At 63.1% G+C, this 15,598-nt stretch overlaps 2 protein-coding genes across 2 annotated transcripts; both read left to right on the forward strand.

The window, feature by feature from the left end:
- The first annotated feature begins 2,070 nt into the window (after positions 1-2,070).
- TAGLN2 (transgelin 2) lies at positions 2,071-5,816 on the forward strand. The gene is made up of 5 exons (XM_052796082.1): positions 2,071-2,172; positions 4,619-4,817; positions 4,894-5,068; positions 5,146-5,248; positions 5,324-5,816. Exons 2-5 carry the CDS (start codon positions 4,638-4,640, stop codon positions 5,463-5,465), a joined length of 600 nt encoding a protein of 199 aa, XP_052652042.1. The 5' UTR covers positions 2,071-2,172; positions 4,619-4,637; the 3' UTR covers positions 5,466-5,816.
- A 322-nt stretch (positions 5,817-6,138) lies between these two features.
- Positions 6,139-15,544, forward strand: CFAP45 (cilia and flagella associated protein 45). Its single transcript, XM_052796083.1, has 11 exons — positions 6,139-6,540; positions 9,614-9,750; positions 11,843-11,984; positions 12,627-12,797; positions 13,059-13,237; positions 13,471-13,600; positions 13,901-14,047; positions 14,139-14,252; positions 14,527-14,720; positions 14,948-15,172; positions 15,375-15,544. The coding sequence occupies exons 1-11, from the start codon at positions 6,331-6,333 to the stop codon at positions 15,430-15,432; spliced, it is 1,707 nt and encodes a 568-aa protein (XP_052652043.1). The 5' UTR covers positions 6,139-6,330; the 3' UTR covers positions 15,433-15,544.
- Positions 15,545-15,598: the final 54 nt, after the last annotated feature.

Here is a 15,598-nt window from a genome sequence, read left to right on the forward strand (position 1 = left end):
CGTGTGTCATGTCCGTCCGTCCGTCCCCTCCCCGTCCCTATGCTTTGTGCAGGCTCCCCTCCTGGTGCCCCCCTGAAGGGTCTCCTACCCGCTCCCCGCAGCCCCCTCCCTGCCCCGTGCTCCCCCTCTTTCTCGGGCTGCGGGCGGGGCGGGGTCTGGCTGCAGCTCCTCGCGGGGCGGGGCCTGCGCGCCTCGTTCCCTTATATGGCCATGCCACGGGAGCGCGTCACGGGGGCGGGGCCTAGAGCGCACTACGTCACCCCCACCCCCGGGGTGTTCCGGGGGTCGTTCGTGGGCTGTGCCACGGGTCATGTCGGGTCGCACCGGGCTGTGCCCCGGGCCCGCCCCGTCTCCCCCCCCGGGTCCCGCCCATGTGTCACCCCCATCTGGCCCGCCAAGTCGACCCGTGTCACTCCGTTCTGCCCATCAGGGTTGCCCCCAAACCTGCGCTGCATCACATCGTGTCCCTGGTCTGGCCTTGTGTCCCCCTCATCCTGCCCTACGTCCCCGGCATCAGCCCTGCCCCCCCCATCCTCCCCCATGTGCCCTAGGGGTCCTGCTTGGGCTGCTCCTACATTGTCCCTGGCTGCAGTCCCTGAGCATCCTGCCCTGTATCCCCCCCACCTCCGTGTCATCCCCAGCCCTGTCCCCCCGGGTCCTGCCCTGTGCCACCCTGTTCCACCCCCGGGGGTCCTGGCCCCTGCCACCCCAGCCCCGTGCCCTGGAGCTCCTGCCCCCTTTTGCCTCCACACTGCACCCAGGGGTCCTGTCCCCAAAGCACCCTCTGTTACCCCCTGCCTTCCCTGGCTGAGTCCTTCCACGATCCTGCCCCCATGTCACTGTTTTCCTGATCTCTGTGTCATCCCTATGGGACCTGCTCCCTGTATCACACCCCTCCTGCTCCCTCTGTCACCCTGGGCCTCCCCCTCGCCCCTGTTCCCCAGGTCCTGCCACTGTGCCACCCCTATTCCTTCACCTCCATGTCACCCCCTGACCTTGTCCCCGCTATGTCACCCCTGTCCCCTGGGTCACCCTGGTTCCCCATGTCATGTGCCACCCCCTGGTCCCCTCATCCATGTGTCCCTGAGCCATGCATCCTGGTCACTGAAGCCATGGGAAACCCTACTGGAAATCCCCGGGGGACACCCACAACTGGGGGGGGGCAGGTATGGGGGATAACAGGGACAACATGCAACCTCCCATGTGGCACCCATGGGTGCAGGAGGCACCCTGGCCACTGCGGGGGGGGGAACACTCCAAGGCCACTCCTCACCGTGATGGAGTCCTCACAACCGAGCTCCAGAAGACAGTGGCACCTTGGGCTGGCTCAGGAGGGTGGGTGCTGAGCCTGGGACAAATTTCGGGTGCTGAGGGATGGGTGGGGTCACAGGGACACCACAGTGGTGGCCCTGCCACCCGTTCCAGAGGTGGATTTTGGCTTCGGGCTGAGGTTTTGTTTGTTGTTTTGGTCATGCTTCCCATGGAGACAGGACTTGTGCAAGGGCCATCATCCCTCCCTGTGCTGCCAGGGACACAGTGGGTGCTGGGGAGGCTGTGTTCCTGTGGGCCCTGCAGCCCCCTGAGCTGTCCCCCTGCCACCATGACCAGGCCCTGGCGCTCCCCACCGCCGCAGCAGGGCCCTGGCACCCACCACGTCCCCTTCCACTGCAGTGACTGTATCCCCTGCTACCACAGCTGAGCCCTGTCCCCATCACAGCCTTGTCCCCCACTGCCACCGTGCCAGGCTCCGTCTCCACCTTGGTCATCACAGCCCCCATATCCCCCTACCACTACAGCCACCCTCTCCCCACCAAACCCCTGACGTCCCTCAAACGCTATGGCCAGCCTGTCCCTGCCACCACGGCCACCCTGTCCCCACCAAAACCCCCATGTCCCCCTGCCACCACGGCTGCCTCGTCCCCACACAGCCCCTCTGCCCCCACCACGATCCCCTCCCCGGCCCGGGCCGGAGCCCTCTCCCCGCGGCGCCGCCGGGCGGGGCGGGGCTGCCCGGGGTGCGGTGGCGGCGCGGCCCCGGCCCCGGCCCGGCGGACCCGCCCCGGGAGCGGGCGGTACCGGGCCGCCCCCGGCCGCGCTGACATCAGCCGTGAAAAGGGCGCGGGCGGCAGCGTCCGCCACTGCCGCACCGGGAGCGCGGGATAGGCGCCGCAGGTAGGGAGGGGCGCGGGCAGCGGGCAGCGCCCGCGGGCACCGGGCGGCAGGTGGGGACGGGGACCCGGGATCGGGATGGGGATCGGGATGGAGATGGAGATGGGGACCGGGACGGGACCGGCCGGTCTGCCCTAAAATGGCCGGGGCCGCGCTGCCCCGGGGTCCCGGAGCGGGACCGGTCCCCCGGGGTGCCCGCCCCGCCCCGCCCCGCCGGGGTAACGGCTCCGGGCAGTGCCGGGCGCCGCGCCCGCGGAGCCGCAGGGACACGCGGCCGCGCCCGGGAAGCGGGACCCGGGTGTGGCTTCCGGCCCCGCCGCTCCGGGCGCCCCGGGGGCGCGTCCGTCCCGGGGCTGCGGTCCCTCGGAGTCGGCGCGGCGGCCCCGGCGCCCTCCTCGCTGGCCCCCGGGTGGCCGTGTCCCCGCCAGGCTGGGTTCAGTCCCCTCCCCGGTATCCCCCCGGTGCGTGCGGGGTCCCCAGGGTGGCCCTGTCCTCCGTACGGTCACCTCCCCGCCGACCCTGGGCTGGCTGCGGGGTCCCCAGGGCGGCTGTGTCCCAGCCGGGCGTCCCCTCCCCGCTGGCCTCGGGGGTCTATGGGGACCCCAGGGTGGCCGTGCCCTGGGTACAGTCCCCTCCCTGCTGCCCCTAGGGTGTCTCGGGGGTCCCCAGGCTGGCCCTGTGCTGGCTGGGGTCCCCTCCCTGCTGGCACTGGGAGGGTCTGTGTGGTCCCCAGGGTGGCTTGGTCCCAGCTGGGCTGGTTATAGTCCCCTCCCTGCTGGTCCTCGGAGACCTATGGGGTCCCCAGGCTCTCTCTGGGGACACCCGGGTGGCTGTATCCCAGCTGGGATCCCCTTCAGGCTGCCCCCAGGGCTGCGATGGGCTCCCCAGGGTGGCCGTGCCCTGGCCGGGCCGGGTGCAGACCCCTCCCGCCGTGTCCGTGGGGTCCCCGTGGGGTCCCCAGCGCGGCAGTGGCGCAGCTGGGCTGGGTCCGGCCCTCCCCTCTGTCTGGGCAAGCCCCAGCTGTGTCGGGAAATCAGCCCTGTCTTCACCAATTTCAGCTCCTCTTTGTTTCCCAACTGGCTTGGCCCCCGGCCGGGCGCTCCCCGTGCTCCGGGGAAGCCGGCTCCCTCCCTGCAGGGGCTGCCCGCGCCCCAGCCCTCGCCCCGGGGAGCCCAACAGCGACTGACGGCTTTGGGGGGACCCCCGGCTGGCCCGGGGCAGCCTGCGGTCACGGGGTGGCTGCGGTGCTGGGACTTTGGACAGCTGACCCGCTGCTCCCGCCGGCTTCCCCGGGGGCTTGGGGTTGATTTTCCTCCTGTCCCCATGAGCCAGGGTGGCTCATCCCCTGGCTGCTCCTGGTGTCAAGGAGCCCGAAGCCTGAAGCCAAGCACGTGACAGGGTCAAGCCTGAAGCCAGGCATGTGACAGGGTCGAGCTCTGTCCCAAACTGAGTCTCGTCCCCCCAGGTGTGGGCTGGGCTGCTCCAGGCCAGCGGCTGTCACACGTCTCCAGCTGGGACACGGGGACACGGGCACCGGGGCTGGCAGGGGCACCGGGGCTGGCAGGGGCACCAGCACCGCTGGGGGGAGCGGGACATGCTCCCACTTCTGCGTGCCAGGGTGCCCCCAAATGCCAGGGGTGCAGGACTGGGCGTGGGGGGCAATGCACAGCCCGGGCAGCCTGGCATACCCACTGTGTCACTGGTGGGCAGAGGGGCTTCAGACCACCCCAGGGCTTGGAGCACCCCGGCTGCATGGGCAGGGCAGCGCTGGTCCACTCGCATCCCCCTGTGGGCACCTTGCACAACCTCCATCCTTCCCGGCACGGGTGGCACTGGTTCCGGTGCCACCTTGGCAAGGGCAATGCCTGGCCACAGGGCCCGCCAGGTCAGGTCCGGCTCCCCTGCCAGAGCGAGGGCATCGCTGCCAGCAGCCCCAGGCCCCGTGCTCCCGAGCCGGTCCCGGATCTGGCACCTGGCCAAGCAAATGGGTGAGCTTCACAAACAAGCTTTGACCAGCAGCGAGCACCTGCCAAGTCTGCACACACTTGGCAGGGCTGAGCCATGGGGACAGGGATGCTCGGGGCAGGGGGTCCAGCCCCGGCACTGAGGGGCCATGGTGCTGCCCACCCTGCCCAGGGCTGAATTGCCCCATCACCCTTGGGTGGGCACAGACCCACTGCCCACTCCTGGCCAGCTGGGCAGGAAGCAGGCAGGGCAGGGCAGAGCCCGGGCAGTGCCTGGCACGGGTGATAAGGCTCCATGCCGGACGTCCAGGCAGCCTGGCCGGGCAGGATGGGGCCCTGCCATGCTGCTTGGGGAGCAGCTACTGTGCCTGCTGTCACCCACTGTCCCCGAGGGGCTCCACCATGCTGCGGGCACAGGGCCATGCCTGTCTCATGCGAATGCCCCAGTGCCACCAGAGCTGCTGATGGGGGTCTGATCTCTGCAGACCCCCCCCTGCCGTCAGCATGGCAAACCGGGGACCATCATACGGCCTCAGCCGGGAGGTGCAGCTGAAGATCGACCGGCAATATGACCCCGAGCTAGAGCAGATCCTGGTGCGGTGGATCCTGGCGCAGTGTGGCGGGGACGTCGCGCAGCCGGCACCTGGCAGGGACGGCTTCCAGCAGTGGCTGAAGGACGGCACTGTGAGTACCCCTGGGGCTGGCCGGGGCGGGGGGCTGCCGCACCGTGCCGCCTGACCCCTGGGTCCATCCCATCCAGGTGCTGTGCCGGCTCATCAACAGCCTGCACCCACAGGGCCAGGGGCCAGTGGCCAAGATCCAGGCATCCGCCATGGCCTTCAAGCAGATGGAACAGATCTCACAGTTCCTTCAGGCGGCCGAGCGCTACGGCATCGCTGCCACCGATATCTTCCAGACCGTTGACCTCTGGGAAGGTGAGTGGCTGGGTGGGCATGGGGGACAGGGCTGGGGATGGACGGGGACAGGGCTGAGCCTGCCTGGGGCCTTGCAGGGAAGAACATGGCGTGCGTGCAGAGGACCTTGATGAACCTGGGCAGCCTGGCCGTGGCCAAGGGCGACGGGCTCTTTGTGGGAGACCCCAACTGGTTCCCCAAGTAGGTGGTGGGTGCTGAGGGGGGGTGCTGGGCCGTGGGGTCTCATGGAGACGCTGACACCCAGCGTGCCCACAGGAAGTCGCAGGAGAACCGGCGCGTCTTCTCCGAGGACAAGCTGAAGGAGGGCCAGAGCGTCATCGGGCTGCAGATGGGCACCAACCGGGGTGCCTCACAGGCTGGCATGACGGGCTACGGCATGCCCCGCCAGATCCTCTGAGCGCCCACGCCGCCCCCCGGCTGCCGCCGGCATGGCCCCCCCAGGCCCGGCCTGTGAGGGGCCCCCCAGGGCCGGCCCCCAAACTGCCTTAACCCCCCCTGCCCTTATGGACCAGCCAGCTGTTCCCCGGCCCAGGCGCCCACCCCCCTGCCAGTATTTCCAGGACCAAAGTCTTTTTTTATTATTATTATTTTGGTGGGCACATGTGAGGGAAGGGGGCTGCTGCACTGCCCCCCCCCCACCGCTGCACCTGCAACCCCCCAGTGCCTTGGGGGACGTGGTGCCACCCCAGCCCTGCCACCGTGCTGGGGGGGCGACCCCCCCCCACCCCAATAAACGGCTCCTCTTCTTTCCAGGCCTGGATAGTCATGATGGGGGGAGGGGGGGACACCTGGGCTGGAGTGGGGGCACGAGGCCCCTGGGTGAGGGGAGACCTCGGGGTGGAGGGGGGTGGGGGGACCCGGGTCCAGGGGTGGTTGAGGGGACCCCAGCCTGGGGGCGCAGGGACCGCACTGCCTCGCTCCAGAGCATGGTGGCAGCCAGGCCACGCGGAGGGGCGGGGCAAGGGCCGAAGGGGCGGAGCTGATGGAGCAGGGCAAGGGCTGAGAGGGGCGGGGCAATGGCTGGTGGGCGGGGCTGGCTGGCGGGGGCGGGGCAGTGGCTGGCTAACCCGCGCCTGAGCACACACCCCCCCCTCTCCACCACAGAGCGCGCCCTCCTACCGTCCAGCGCGGCCGTCCGGCCTCAGCCCCGCCCCCGTGCGCGCGCTCGGGAACGCCCCGCCCGCGCGGCGGTTGCCAGGGGAGCGGGGGGGGCGGGGGGCGCGTTGCCATGGCGACGGTCAGCGGCTGCCGAGCGGAGCGGGATGGTGAGCGCGGCCCGTGCCGGTGCGCCGGGCCCGGTCCCCCCTCTCCGGGTCCGTCCCCCCCGCCGCAGCCCGTTCACGGCCCCTGTCCCCCCGCAGCCCGCCAGCGTCCCCGCACCCCCCGGTCCTGCCCCCAGCCAGCCCCGCAGCCGATACAGGAGGAGGGCCAGGAGCACCGCGGTGGATGAGCTGCTGTTCGGGGAGAGCCGGGTAAGGGGGCCGGGATACCGGGGGGCACCACCGGCTGCCCGGCCCCTCTGCACCGGGCAGTGCCATGGAGGGGTGGGTGTGGCCGGGACCTCACCAGGCCAGAGCCGGCCCCATCCCGCCCGGGGCACCGTGGTGCTGGGGTCCTGCCCGGGGTCCTCAGCCTGGCTCGGGCACCCGCCGGGCAGGGAGCGCTCAGTGCCTCAGCCCCTTGCACCTCATCTGCCGGCCCTCATCCTGCCCTGCTCGCCCCGGCTCGCTCGCCGGAGGCTCTTCTCCACCATATTGCCTCCACGGTCCCTGTTTTCCAAACCTCCCTGGTGAGGGACGCTGTTGCACCCTTCGCCAGCCCTCCTCGGGCCCTGCCACCTCTGCGCTCTTAATGCCTTGCCCACTGTGGGAGCCCAACGTTCAATTCCTTCTGGGAGAGCTCAAAATCCACCCCCGCCTCCTGGGAGTTTGCCAAGGCACCAGACCAGACCAGGGACTGCCTGTGCCTCTGTCCTCCTTGATGCACACTTCTACTTTTCACAGGGTAATTAGTTAATTAGTGAGATAAAGGAGGCTCAGGAGGTTAGACACCCTGGTAAAGGGGAGGAGCTGGCATTACCAGGTTTGTATGTTAGATAGTGGTTATTTCATGTGGGATATAGAGAGAGCCCTTGGAGCAGGGGCTGGAAGCTTCCAGAGCAGCTCGTTGCCAACATATTTAGACTTTCATCAGGGAGCTACGAAATCGGTCCCCTTGGAGACGAGGCAGAATTGCAGCAGGTCTCTGACCTCCTGGCCGGATGCCCTGGCCATTGAGAGAGGAGATAAACAGAGAGCAACAGCTCTTTCCTCTCCGGTCTTGTAAGGAAAAGGCTGTCTTCCTCCACGCTCGTCCCTCAGCTGTCCCCGGCTCCTGCAGGAAAGCCCAGGGGAGAGCTGCAGCCACTGTCACCGAGGTGGATGATGGCATTTTCCAGGCAAGGGTGATGCTTTGGATGTCCTCCTCCCACTACTACTTCCCCCACCTCCTTTATCAACTCTCCCAGGTGCTCTCCCCGTGGCAGGTTGGGTTTATGGCTGCAGCTGTCGGCTCGCCCCACACTTTGCGTCGTCTTTGACACAGATTGAGGTACAAGGGCCAGGCTGGACGCCACTGGAGTTTGGCCCATCTCACACTTGCCATCTCTTCAGCTGTTAAAACATTGGAGGCATCTCCGCTGGGGCTGCGGCAGGCAGCCGGCTACCATGAGGGGACCACGCTGTGCTTGAGGCACTTGTCCCTCCGTGGGGGTGTGTGTTTGTGGCTGTAATTTCCTCTCCTGGGTCTTATTGTTTGAAACAAATCTGTCCAGAAAGACTTGCCAAAACCCTTTGGCTTTTCAGAGGAGAGGAAGGAAGCGTGTAATGAAGATTGCCTCCGCTCCCAACTGGAGGCTGTATGGATGGTTTGCCTCGTGGGGCAGGAGGTTGGGAACGCTCCCGGCAAGCAACCTGCTCTGAGGCTGCCGGGTCCGTGTGCCTCGGACACCCTACAAGCCGAGGAGCCCCAGGCAGGTTTATGATCTGTTATCTAGGAAGCCTTCAAGGCAGTTAGATAAATATGTTGTAATGCTCCTATGGGTGATAATTGAATTCCCTGAGATTAATCGAGGTCTAGTCCAAGGAGTTCTGGCTATGGGGACAATGTGCAGGCTGGCTGCAGTGAATAACACTATTATCTTTGTTTGCACGGGTGTTTCAGTGCCAAACCCTTTAATTCAACAGCTCCCACTTGGGGCCCCCGGTGGCTGGGAAGCTGCTCTGGTACCTGCCGTGCTGGATTGTGGGAGAGCCCGTGGTTTGGGGCCATCAGACCTGTAAAATGGAAATATTGCCGGCAGCAAGTTCCCAGGGAACTGCTCATTGCCCGGCCAGCTGTAGGATTTGTTCCAGCAGTTGCTTAGGATTTTAAAGCTGAACTAGTATATAGAAGTCCAGGGGAAACCACACATCTGTGTGTACCTTAGATTAGCTCTTGTGGTTCCCTGACCTGGGCAAGGATCTCGCTGGGACGCCTATGCCGTGGTTGGGCTCGGGGAAGCAACCCTGGCCTTGGGAAGTCGAACCTGCCCTGCTGGGCTCAGGTCTCCTGGTCAGGGACCATCCCGCTCAGCTGCTGGAGGTTTGCTCTGCAGACCAGTGCCTGCTCCGAAATCCTCCTTCCCGTGGGATTGCTGGCAGCGTGGGGGGGGCTTCACCCCGGGCTGGACGAAGAGCCTGTTCCTGCCCATTGGAGACCCTGCGGCCTGATCGGAGCTTCCCGTGGGGCGGCCCCACGAGTGCTCGGGACACCCCTCGGCTTCTGCCGCCCCTCCGGGGGCACCCAGCGCCCACCCTGCCTGGGGGGTGCGGAGCGGGGTCCCCGAGTCACCCCGCAGCCGGGTGACGCTTCACTAGGTGGCAGTCTCGGCTCGAGCGAAGGGACCGGCACCGGTCCGGGCTGGACTGGGAGGACCTGTTTCTGCCCAGGGCTGCCTGCCGCTTGATTGCCCTGCAAGGCCAGACCTCAAGCTGTCCCCTCTTCTCCCTCCCCAGGACCCCCCTGCCAGCTCCCAGCCAGTTTGGGTCAGTCTGGGCTGGTTTCCACCCAGTTTTTCCCGAGTCCGTGGGGCTCAGCAGGACAGAGGTGCCGGTGGCCACGGTGAGGAGTGGGGCAGGGGGCAGCCGCCATCAGCTCAAGGTAGCCGAGATGACGCTTGAACATTTGTGAGGTCTTGCCCTGAGCAAGCAGCTACCAGCTCGTTTACTTCAGATTCGGGTGAGAGACTGACGCCTAGACTTTTATAGTAAAACCAGTGCCGTAGGGGTATTTTTGGTTCTCCCCATGTCCTCATCAGGCCTTTGGATCTGGGGCTGCTGAGGCAAAACACCCTTCTCATGCCCAGACATCACTGGTCTTGGCAGTGTGAGAGGGTGTTCATCAGAGCTCAGGGGAACCTTGCGGCCTCTCGTGCCCAGAGCACCTCTGTGCCCAGGAGCAGAGGGCAGAGAGCTGTGTGTGGGCCAGTGGCAGGAAAGCCGGAGTAAACATCATCCTTTCTTGCAGAACCTGCAGCAGTCATGCTCCGGCAGCCCTGTCGTGATCCTTCAGGATGTGCAGACTGCCCCAAAAGCGTCACCCACTGGCAGGCACAAGCCCAAGACCACCCGTCTCATCACCAAGGATTTCATCCGTGACCTCGTGTAAGTCTGTGCCCGAGTGGCAGCTCTGAGGAGCTTTCGGGGCTCTGCATGTCTGTCACAGCACCGTCTCGGCACATGGAGCTTGTCCCACTGTTTGCCAGGACATCTCAGGGTAGGAGGGATGGGCAGCAGCGCTCCGATACGCCTGGTTTGGGCAGCAATGGAGCCAGTGAGCACTGAGCACTGAGCATTTTACAGAGGCACTGAATCATCGTAAGAACCAGTAAAAAGCAACATAAAACCTTCTCAGCAGCCAGAAAAGCTCCTTCTGGGCTGAACAGCCCCCCAGGGTAGCACCTGCCCCCCAGCACATATCAAACGCTGCCTCCTGTGCCCCGATACCAAAAAGCCCTGTGTGAGAAAGGCAGTGGAGTGTTGCCTGCAGCCCCTGCACACCAGGAGCTGTGTGTTTCTCTACAGGGATGTTTTATAAGCAAGACTGAACTGTAAGAACCCTGGCCCTAATTACTACACCTCATTAAAAGCCTGCAGCACATAGACAAGAATAGGGCCATTATCCCAGCCAGCTCCAATTTAGCCTCATTTTGACCTCCCTAAATATTCCTTGTAGTTGTCGTTCGGTGTGAGGTTCATCTTCTCTTCCTGTTTTGAACTTCTGTGTAATGCTCTTACACCCTGTAAAATGTGACACCCGCCCTGCGGATGGTTCAGGTTTGGGTTTGGGTTTTGTGGAGAGTGAAATGGCATAGAGGCACAGGTGCAGGCTTTTGAGGCTAGTTCAGGCTTTCAAGGCTGGTACCTGGTTTTATACTTTCACATTCTTATTTGACCCTGCTGCTGAAGCTGAAGGCCAATTTGCAGATGTGTTGCATGGCCACAGCTCCAGCTGAAGCTAAGGGAAACTGTGCTGGTTTAATTCCTGAAAATCAGGCCCTAGACATCCCAGGCTGGTCACCCAAACACTGGGACGACTAAAGCAGTGGCCACTGTATCATTACATTTATTAGTGCCGTTGTGACCATTAGCCATTCTTTAAAGCGTCCTGGAATCCGATGCTGTGATGCAGCTCTCGAATGATCATTATGCAGGTATCTGTTCATATTCACAAGGGTGGATGAAAGGTGACACACAATAATAATGAGTAAATTCTTAGTCCTGAACATCTTCAAAGTGCTCTATGCATTTGGTTAATATACGCTCCTACACCACACGCGTCACCATGGTATCTGAGTAATACAAAGAGTAATTAACTCCTTACAACTCCCCTGGAAAACAGCCCTGTGTTATTATCCACATTTTTACAAGTGGGGAAATGGGGGCACCAAGAGCTTCGGTGATTTCCTCTAAACCACAGCATGAGTCACAGGCAGAGTTTGTGGCTCTGCAGTGTCCTGCAGAGCCAGGGTGACGGCTGGAGGGACACCTGCCAGCACTGGGAGGGGAGAGGGTGCTCTGTGTTTGGGCAGCGCGGTGTTTCCTCATCTCGTGCCGGGTGGATTCCCAGGGCAGCGGAGCCAAAGCTGAACTATGCTGTGCAGATCTGGAGTCTGAGCAGGCTGAGTGTCATTAAACAGAGTGAAAAGGCAGCTTCTGCTCCCCAAAATCTGTCTGCACGGAACAGAGGTTTCCATCTGGCACACAGGAGCAGTGACAGTCAGTCTGGGGGACAGGGCTGAGCAGCTTGTCCTGCTGGAAAAGGGGTGAGGGCAGTGGTCAAAATTTTCCCAAATGAGAGCTGGGAAAGCCAAGTTAGACTGAAATACTTTCAGCATTTTTTTATTGGGGCTGACTAGGCCCATGCTGAAAGTTTTGGAGTTTTCCCAGGAGGCCCCTGGCCACCCCACTGAGCATCCTGTCCCCCATGCATCACAGTGTGGTACTGCTTTCACTACACTTTCTGTTTCTTCCTCCCCCTGACCGGGAGAGTCGGGTCCCCACAGCTCAGGCGCTTCCTGCATTGCTCTTGGGTGACTCCTGGTCGCAGAGCGGCTCCTGCTGCCCCTGGTGTGGGCAGCCCAGGCAAGTCCTATGGCCAGGCAGGGAGATCAGCGGGGCAGGGAATGGAGGGAGCCGTCGGAGGCTCCATGCCACTAACTGCTACCTCTCTGTGCCCCGCTCCCGGTACCACCAGCATCCCTGCAGAGAACCCAGCAGCATCCCTCATTATCGGTCAGGAGGATTTCCAGCGCATTAAAGAAGCAGCTAGAGTCCTGACCAAGGAGGAGCGTGAGGCCAAGCTGACAGCCCTCAAAGTGGAGAAGGAAGCCATTCTCGTAGGCATTTCCCCCCCTGCTCCTTCTTTCCTTGCTTGCTGACAGGTCTCGGGCTGCGGGTAGAGGTGGATGCACCCAGGTAGAGCCAACCTTGTGGGTCAGAGACGCGCCAGCTGTGGCTGTCCCCAGAGCTCTGCTCAGGGGCCACCACCTTCATCCCCCGTTCACCCACATTTTCGTGTGCCCATGGCTACCAGGGCAGTGTGCAGGGGAGGCAGCACAGCAGTGTGTCTCGGGTCTCCTCTGATCCCCAGCCCAGGAGGGGCTGTGAAGGATCCCTGGGTTTGCCTGGTCCATGGGTGGGGAAGGAGTCCCACGCTGATTGCATCCAGCATTCCCACACTGGTTGCTCCCCCAGCCCGTGGTGACCCCGGAGTCTGTGACAAAGCCTCTTGTGCTGCATTTCTGCCACCCTGCAAAGGGAGTGGGGTGTCTTAATAGGAGTGTGGGAAGGGGCTACCCAGCCCCTGTGCCAGTGCTGGAGGAGCCTGCCATGCCCCTCGGCTCCATGCTGGGGATGTGGTGTGGTGAAGCATGCCCCTTGTGAGCCAGGCTGCCCCACAGCACCCTTGGACAGGCTCAGCCTCACAGGGCTGCCCCGGGAGCGCATTTGGCTTTTGGCAGCCCTGCCTGTCCCCTCAGGAGGCAGTGAGTGAGCGCAAGAGTGCAGCAAAGCAAAAGGCCATCCTGCAGCAGCAGACGGGGAAGCTGAGCGAGCTGGAGGAGGAGGCGCAGGAGCGGGCCCAGTACCTCCTGCAGCGGGCAAGCAGGATGCGCATGGAGCAGGAAGACGAGATCAAGGAGTTCAGCGAGGTAGGGCCAGGGGGTCCCCAGCATCACCCGGCACCACAGGGCCTTCTGCCAGCATTAAGACATGCCTGAGCTGCCTGCTCAGACAGGCTGCTGAGAGCCCCCATGAGCTTCACCTAGGCGCTCTAGACCTAAACCCTGCTCTACTTGTTGCTACCCAGGGTATTACTCTCCTTCTCTTTTCCCCCTCCTCATCTGTGTGTCTGTCCCTGCTGCCACTGCCAAGTCTGACTCGGAGACCAGGGAGACCTGTTGTCCCCACAGTTGATCCTTGGTGCCAAATGCCACGTGATCCGTGACATGCAGATCCTCGAGAAGCAGCTCATCGCAAAAGAGCTGGAGGAAGAAGAGAAGCGCCTGGCCAAGATGATGGAGGTAGAGAGGAAAAAGGCTGATGAGATGCAGGAGGAACTGGAGCGCAGGAGGAAGCAGGAGTTGATCAGGTTTGCAAAAGTGTCCCTCTTCCCTGCAGAGGCATCCTTCCTCTTCCCAGGTCTTGTGCGAGAGCTGGGGTAACCTCCAGCTGCCGGCTTCACACCACAGCACATCTCCCAGTCACTGCAGCTGGACCAGGCAGCATGACGCAGCAGACACAACACCTGATGTCCATGCCGGCATTTCTGCTTTTGGGAGTGGGACAGAGCCAGAGGGAACCCTTCCACTCTCTTCTTTCCAGAGGGAGGCAGGAGCTTGTAAAGCAGATGGAGCAGAATGCGGAGGAGCGGGCTCTGAGAGCCGAGCAACGGGACCAGGAGGCACAGGAGCTGCTGGAGTACCTGGAGCAGCTGAAGATGGAGGACCTGAAGGTGTGACTGGTGCCCCACTGGGGAGCAGGGGGGACTGGAGCTAGATTTTCACCTTGTTGGAAGGGTGACCCAGTGCTGAGTAAGTCAGACTTGGTGTGTGGAGTCAACAGCCATCAGAATTAAAGCTCTGGTCTCTTGGAGAAGTTGAGGCATCCTCAGAAAGTAACCCAAGCCGCTAAGCCCTCCCTTGCTGCGAGTGTGCTGCTGGGCCCTCAGGAAGGCACAGGGGGAGGAGCGGAGGGAGCGCTTTGTTCTGCGGCGCTTGCCCTGTCGCCCTTGGACCCTCTGCACTGTTTTCAGGACTTGGAACGGAAACAGGAGCAACAGAAGAAGGTCCAGGCTGAGATTAAACACATCAATGATGAGAACCAGAGGTGCAAGGAGGAGCAGCGGGAGCAGGAGAGAATGGCAGATGAGCAGGTGCTCGAGTACCAGAGGCAGAAAATGGTAATATGACTGAGCATGTGTGGCAATGGCATAGGTTCAGCAGGCAGCAGAGGTGCTGCAGGAAGCTGCCACAAGGCTCTGTCCCGCACAGGAGCGTGAGGCTGAGTTCGAAGCTGAGCAGGAGAGAATCCGTCGGGAGAAGGAGAAGGAGATGGCACGCTTGAGAGCCATGCAAGAGAGGGCCCGGGACCACCAGGCAGAGCAGGTGAGCGGCTTGCTGACATGCAATTTGCTCCTGTGCTGGCTCACTCGCCACCTTCCTCATCACCACCCCAGCAAAGTGGAAGCTTCCCTGGATGTGGTGCGTCTACTGGGGCATTGCAGGTCTGGACCAGCACCTGGGGCAAGGTGATGTCCTGGAGCAGTGCTGGCCGTGGTGCTGGGGGAGAGGCAAAAACCATGGTCAAGTGCTTCCATACCTCCCCCTGAGGGAAGCCCTCCCTGAGTCCTCCAGCATTGCTACTGTCCCCCTTTGTCAGGACGCACTGAGGGCCAAGCGCAGCCAAGAGGCTGCTGAGCGAGAGTGGCGGCGCAAGGAGAAGGAGGAGGTGCAGAGGAAGGCCGAGATGGAGCAGATGCTGAAGCGGAGCCGCCTGGAGCAGATTGCCCAGCGGGAGCACAGCATGGCCGTGCAAGTGCAGCAGGACCGCCACGAGTTTGAGAGAATTCTCAGGTGAGAGGGACAGTACTAGGAGCTCACTGGTGAGATGGCTGGCCCCTGCCTTGTGAAATGGGGCTGAGGGATGGGTGACACAGTGGCAGGGGGGTTGCCGTGGGGGGCTCCCAGAAACAAGTCAGCAAAGCCAGTGGCTCTGGTGCTGGCCAAGGCCCTGCGTGCAGGTTATCAGCACGTGCAGGGACTGGAGCAGGGCCTCTCATCTGCCCCGAGCTCTCCTGCAGGGCCCAGCGGGAGCAGATGGAGAAGGAGAAGGCAGAGGAAGCGCGGAAGGCAGGTCTGCAGCTCGCCCATGCTAATGACGTCAGGCGCCAGATGCGGGAGCAGCAGCAGCAGCTGGCGCAGGAGCGGGTCGCCGCCTTTGAGGAGTGCCAGCGGCTGGAGGAGGAGGCCCGCCAGCGCAGCCAGCGCATTGCCCAGCTCAAGCAGCAGAAGATGCAGGAGCTCAGGTGATGTACTGCCAGTGGCCACTTGCTTGCCTGGTTCCCTGCATGTCCCTAAGTCCTCCCAGGCTTCCCACCATCTCCTGACCCCTGGGCCACATCACAGGTTCTTTTGCATACTCACCAAACAGGATCCGCTCCAGGCCCATGGTCCTAAAGCTTGGCTCCAGTGTAGTATAGCATGCCTGATGATTTCTTTCCTCTGCAGATCCTCCGGCATCCCCGAGAAGTACTGCGCCCAAGTGGAGCGGAGGGCCCTGAGCTGAGCAAGCACAGCCCCTGGCCAGGCTCAGCCCCATGAGGAGTGAAGCTCCGGTTCCCCAGCAACTTAGGGGTTTCCATTAGGCTGAGTTTTCAATGAACAGAGATGTTTATGGAGCAGACAGTGTCTTTCATCCTTCTCTCGCTTTGGATTTATGGGCCGGGAGCTGC

This window comes from Harpia harpyja, chromosome 9 (assembly GCF_026419915.1).
Source record: "Harpia harpyja isolate bHarHar1 chromosome 9, bHarHar1 primary haplotype, whole genome shotgun sequence".
In the NCBI taxonomy this organism is placed as follows: domain Eukaryota; kingdom Metazoa; phylum Chordata; class Aves; order Accipitriformes; family Accipitridae; genus Harpia; species Harpia harpyja.

Excerpts from the sequence above, each read along its gene's own strand:
- CFAP45 (XM_052796083.1), top strand. The coding sequence starts at position 6,331 with ATGGTGAGCGCGGCCCGTGCCGGTGCGCCGGGCCCGGTCCCCCCTCTC. Across the intron at positions 13,601-13,900 it reads TGAAGATGGAGGACCTGAAG|GACTTGGAACGGAAACAGGA; the intron begins GTGTGACTGGTG and ends CACTGTTTTCAG. Across the intron at positions 14,253-14,526 it reads GGGACCACCAGGCAGAGCAG|GACGCACTGAGGGCCAAGCG; the intron begins GTGAGCGGCTTG and ends CCCCTTTGTCAG.
- TAGLN2 (XM_052796082.1), top strand. The coding sequence starts at position 4,638 with ATGGCAAACCGGGGACCATCATACGGCCTCAGCCGGGAGGTGCAGCTG. Across the intron at positions 4,818-4,893 it reads AGTGGCTGAAGGACGGCACT|GTGCTGTGCCGGCTCATCAA; the intron begins GTGAGTACCCCT and ends CATCCCATCCAG. Across the intron at positions 5,069-5,145 it reads GACCGTTGACCTCTGGGAAG|GGAAGAACATGGCGTGCGTG; the intron begins GTGAGTGGCTGG and ends GGGGCCTTGCAG.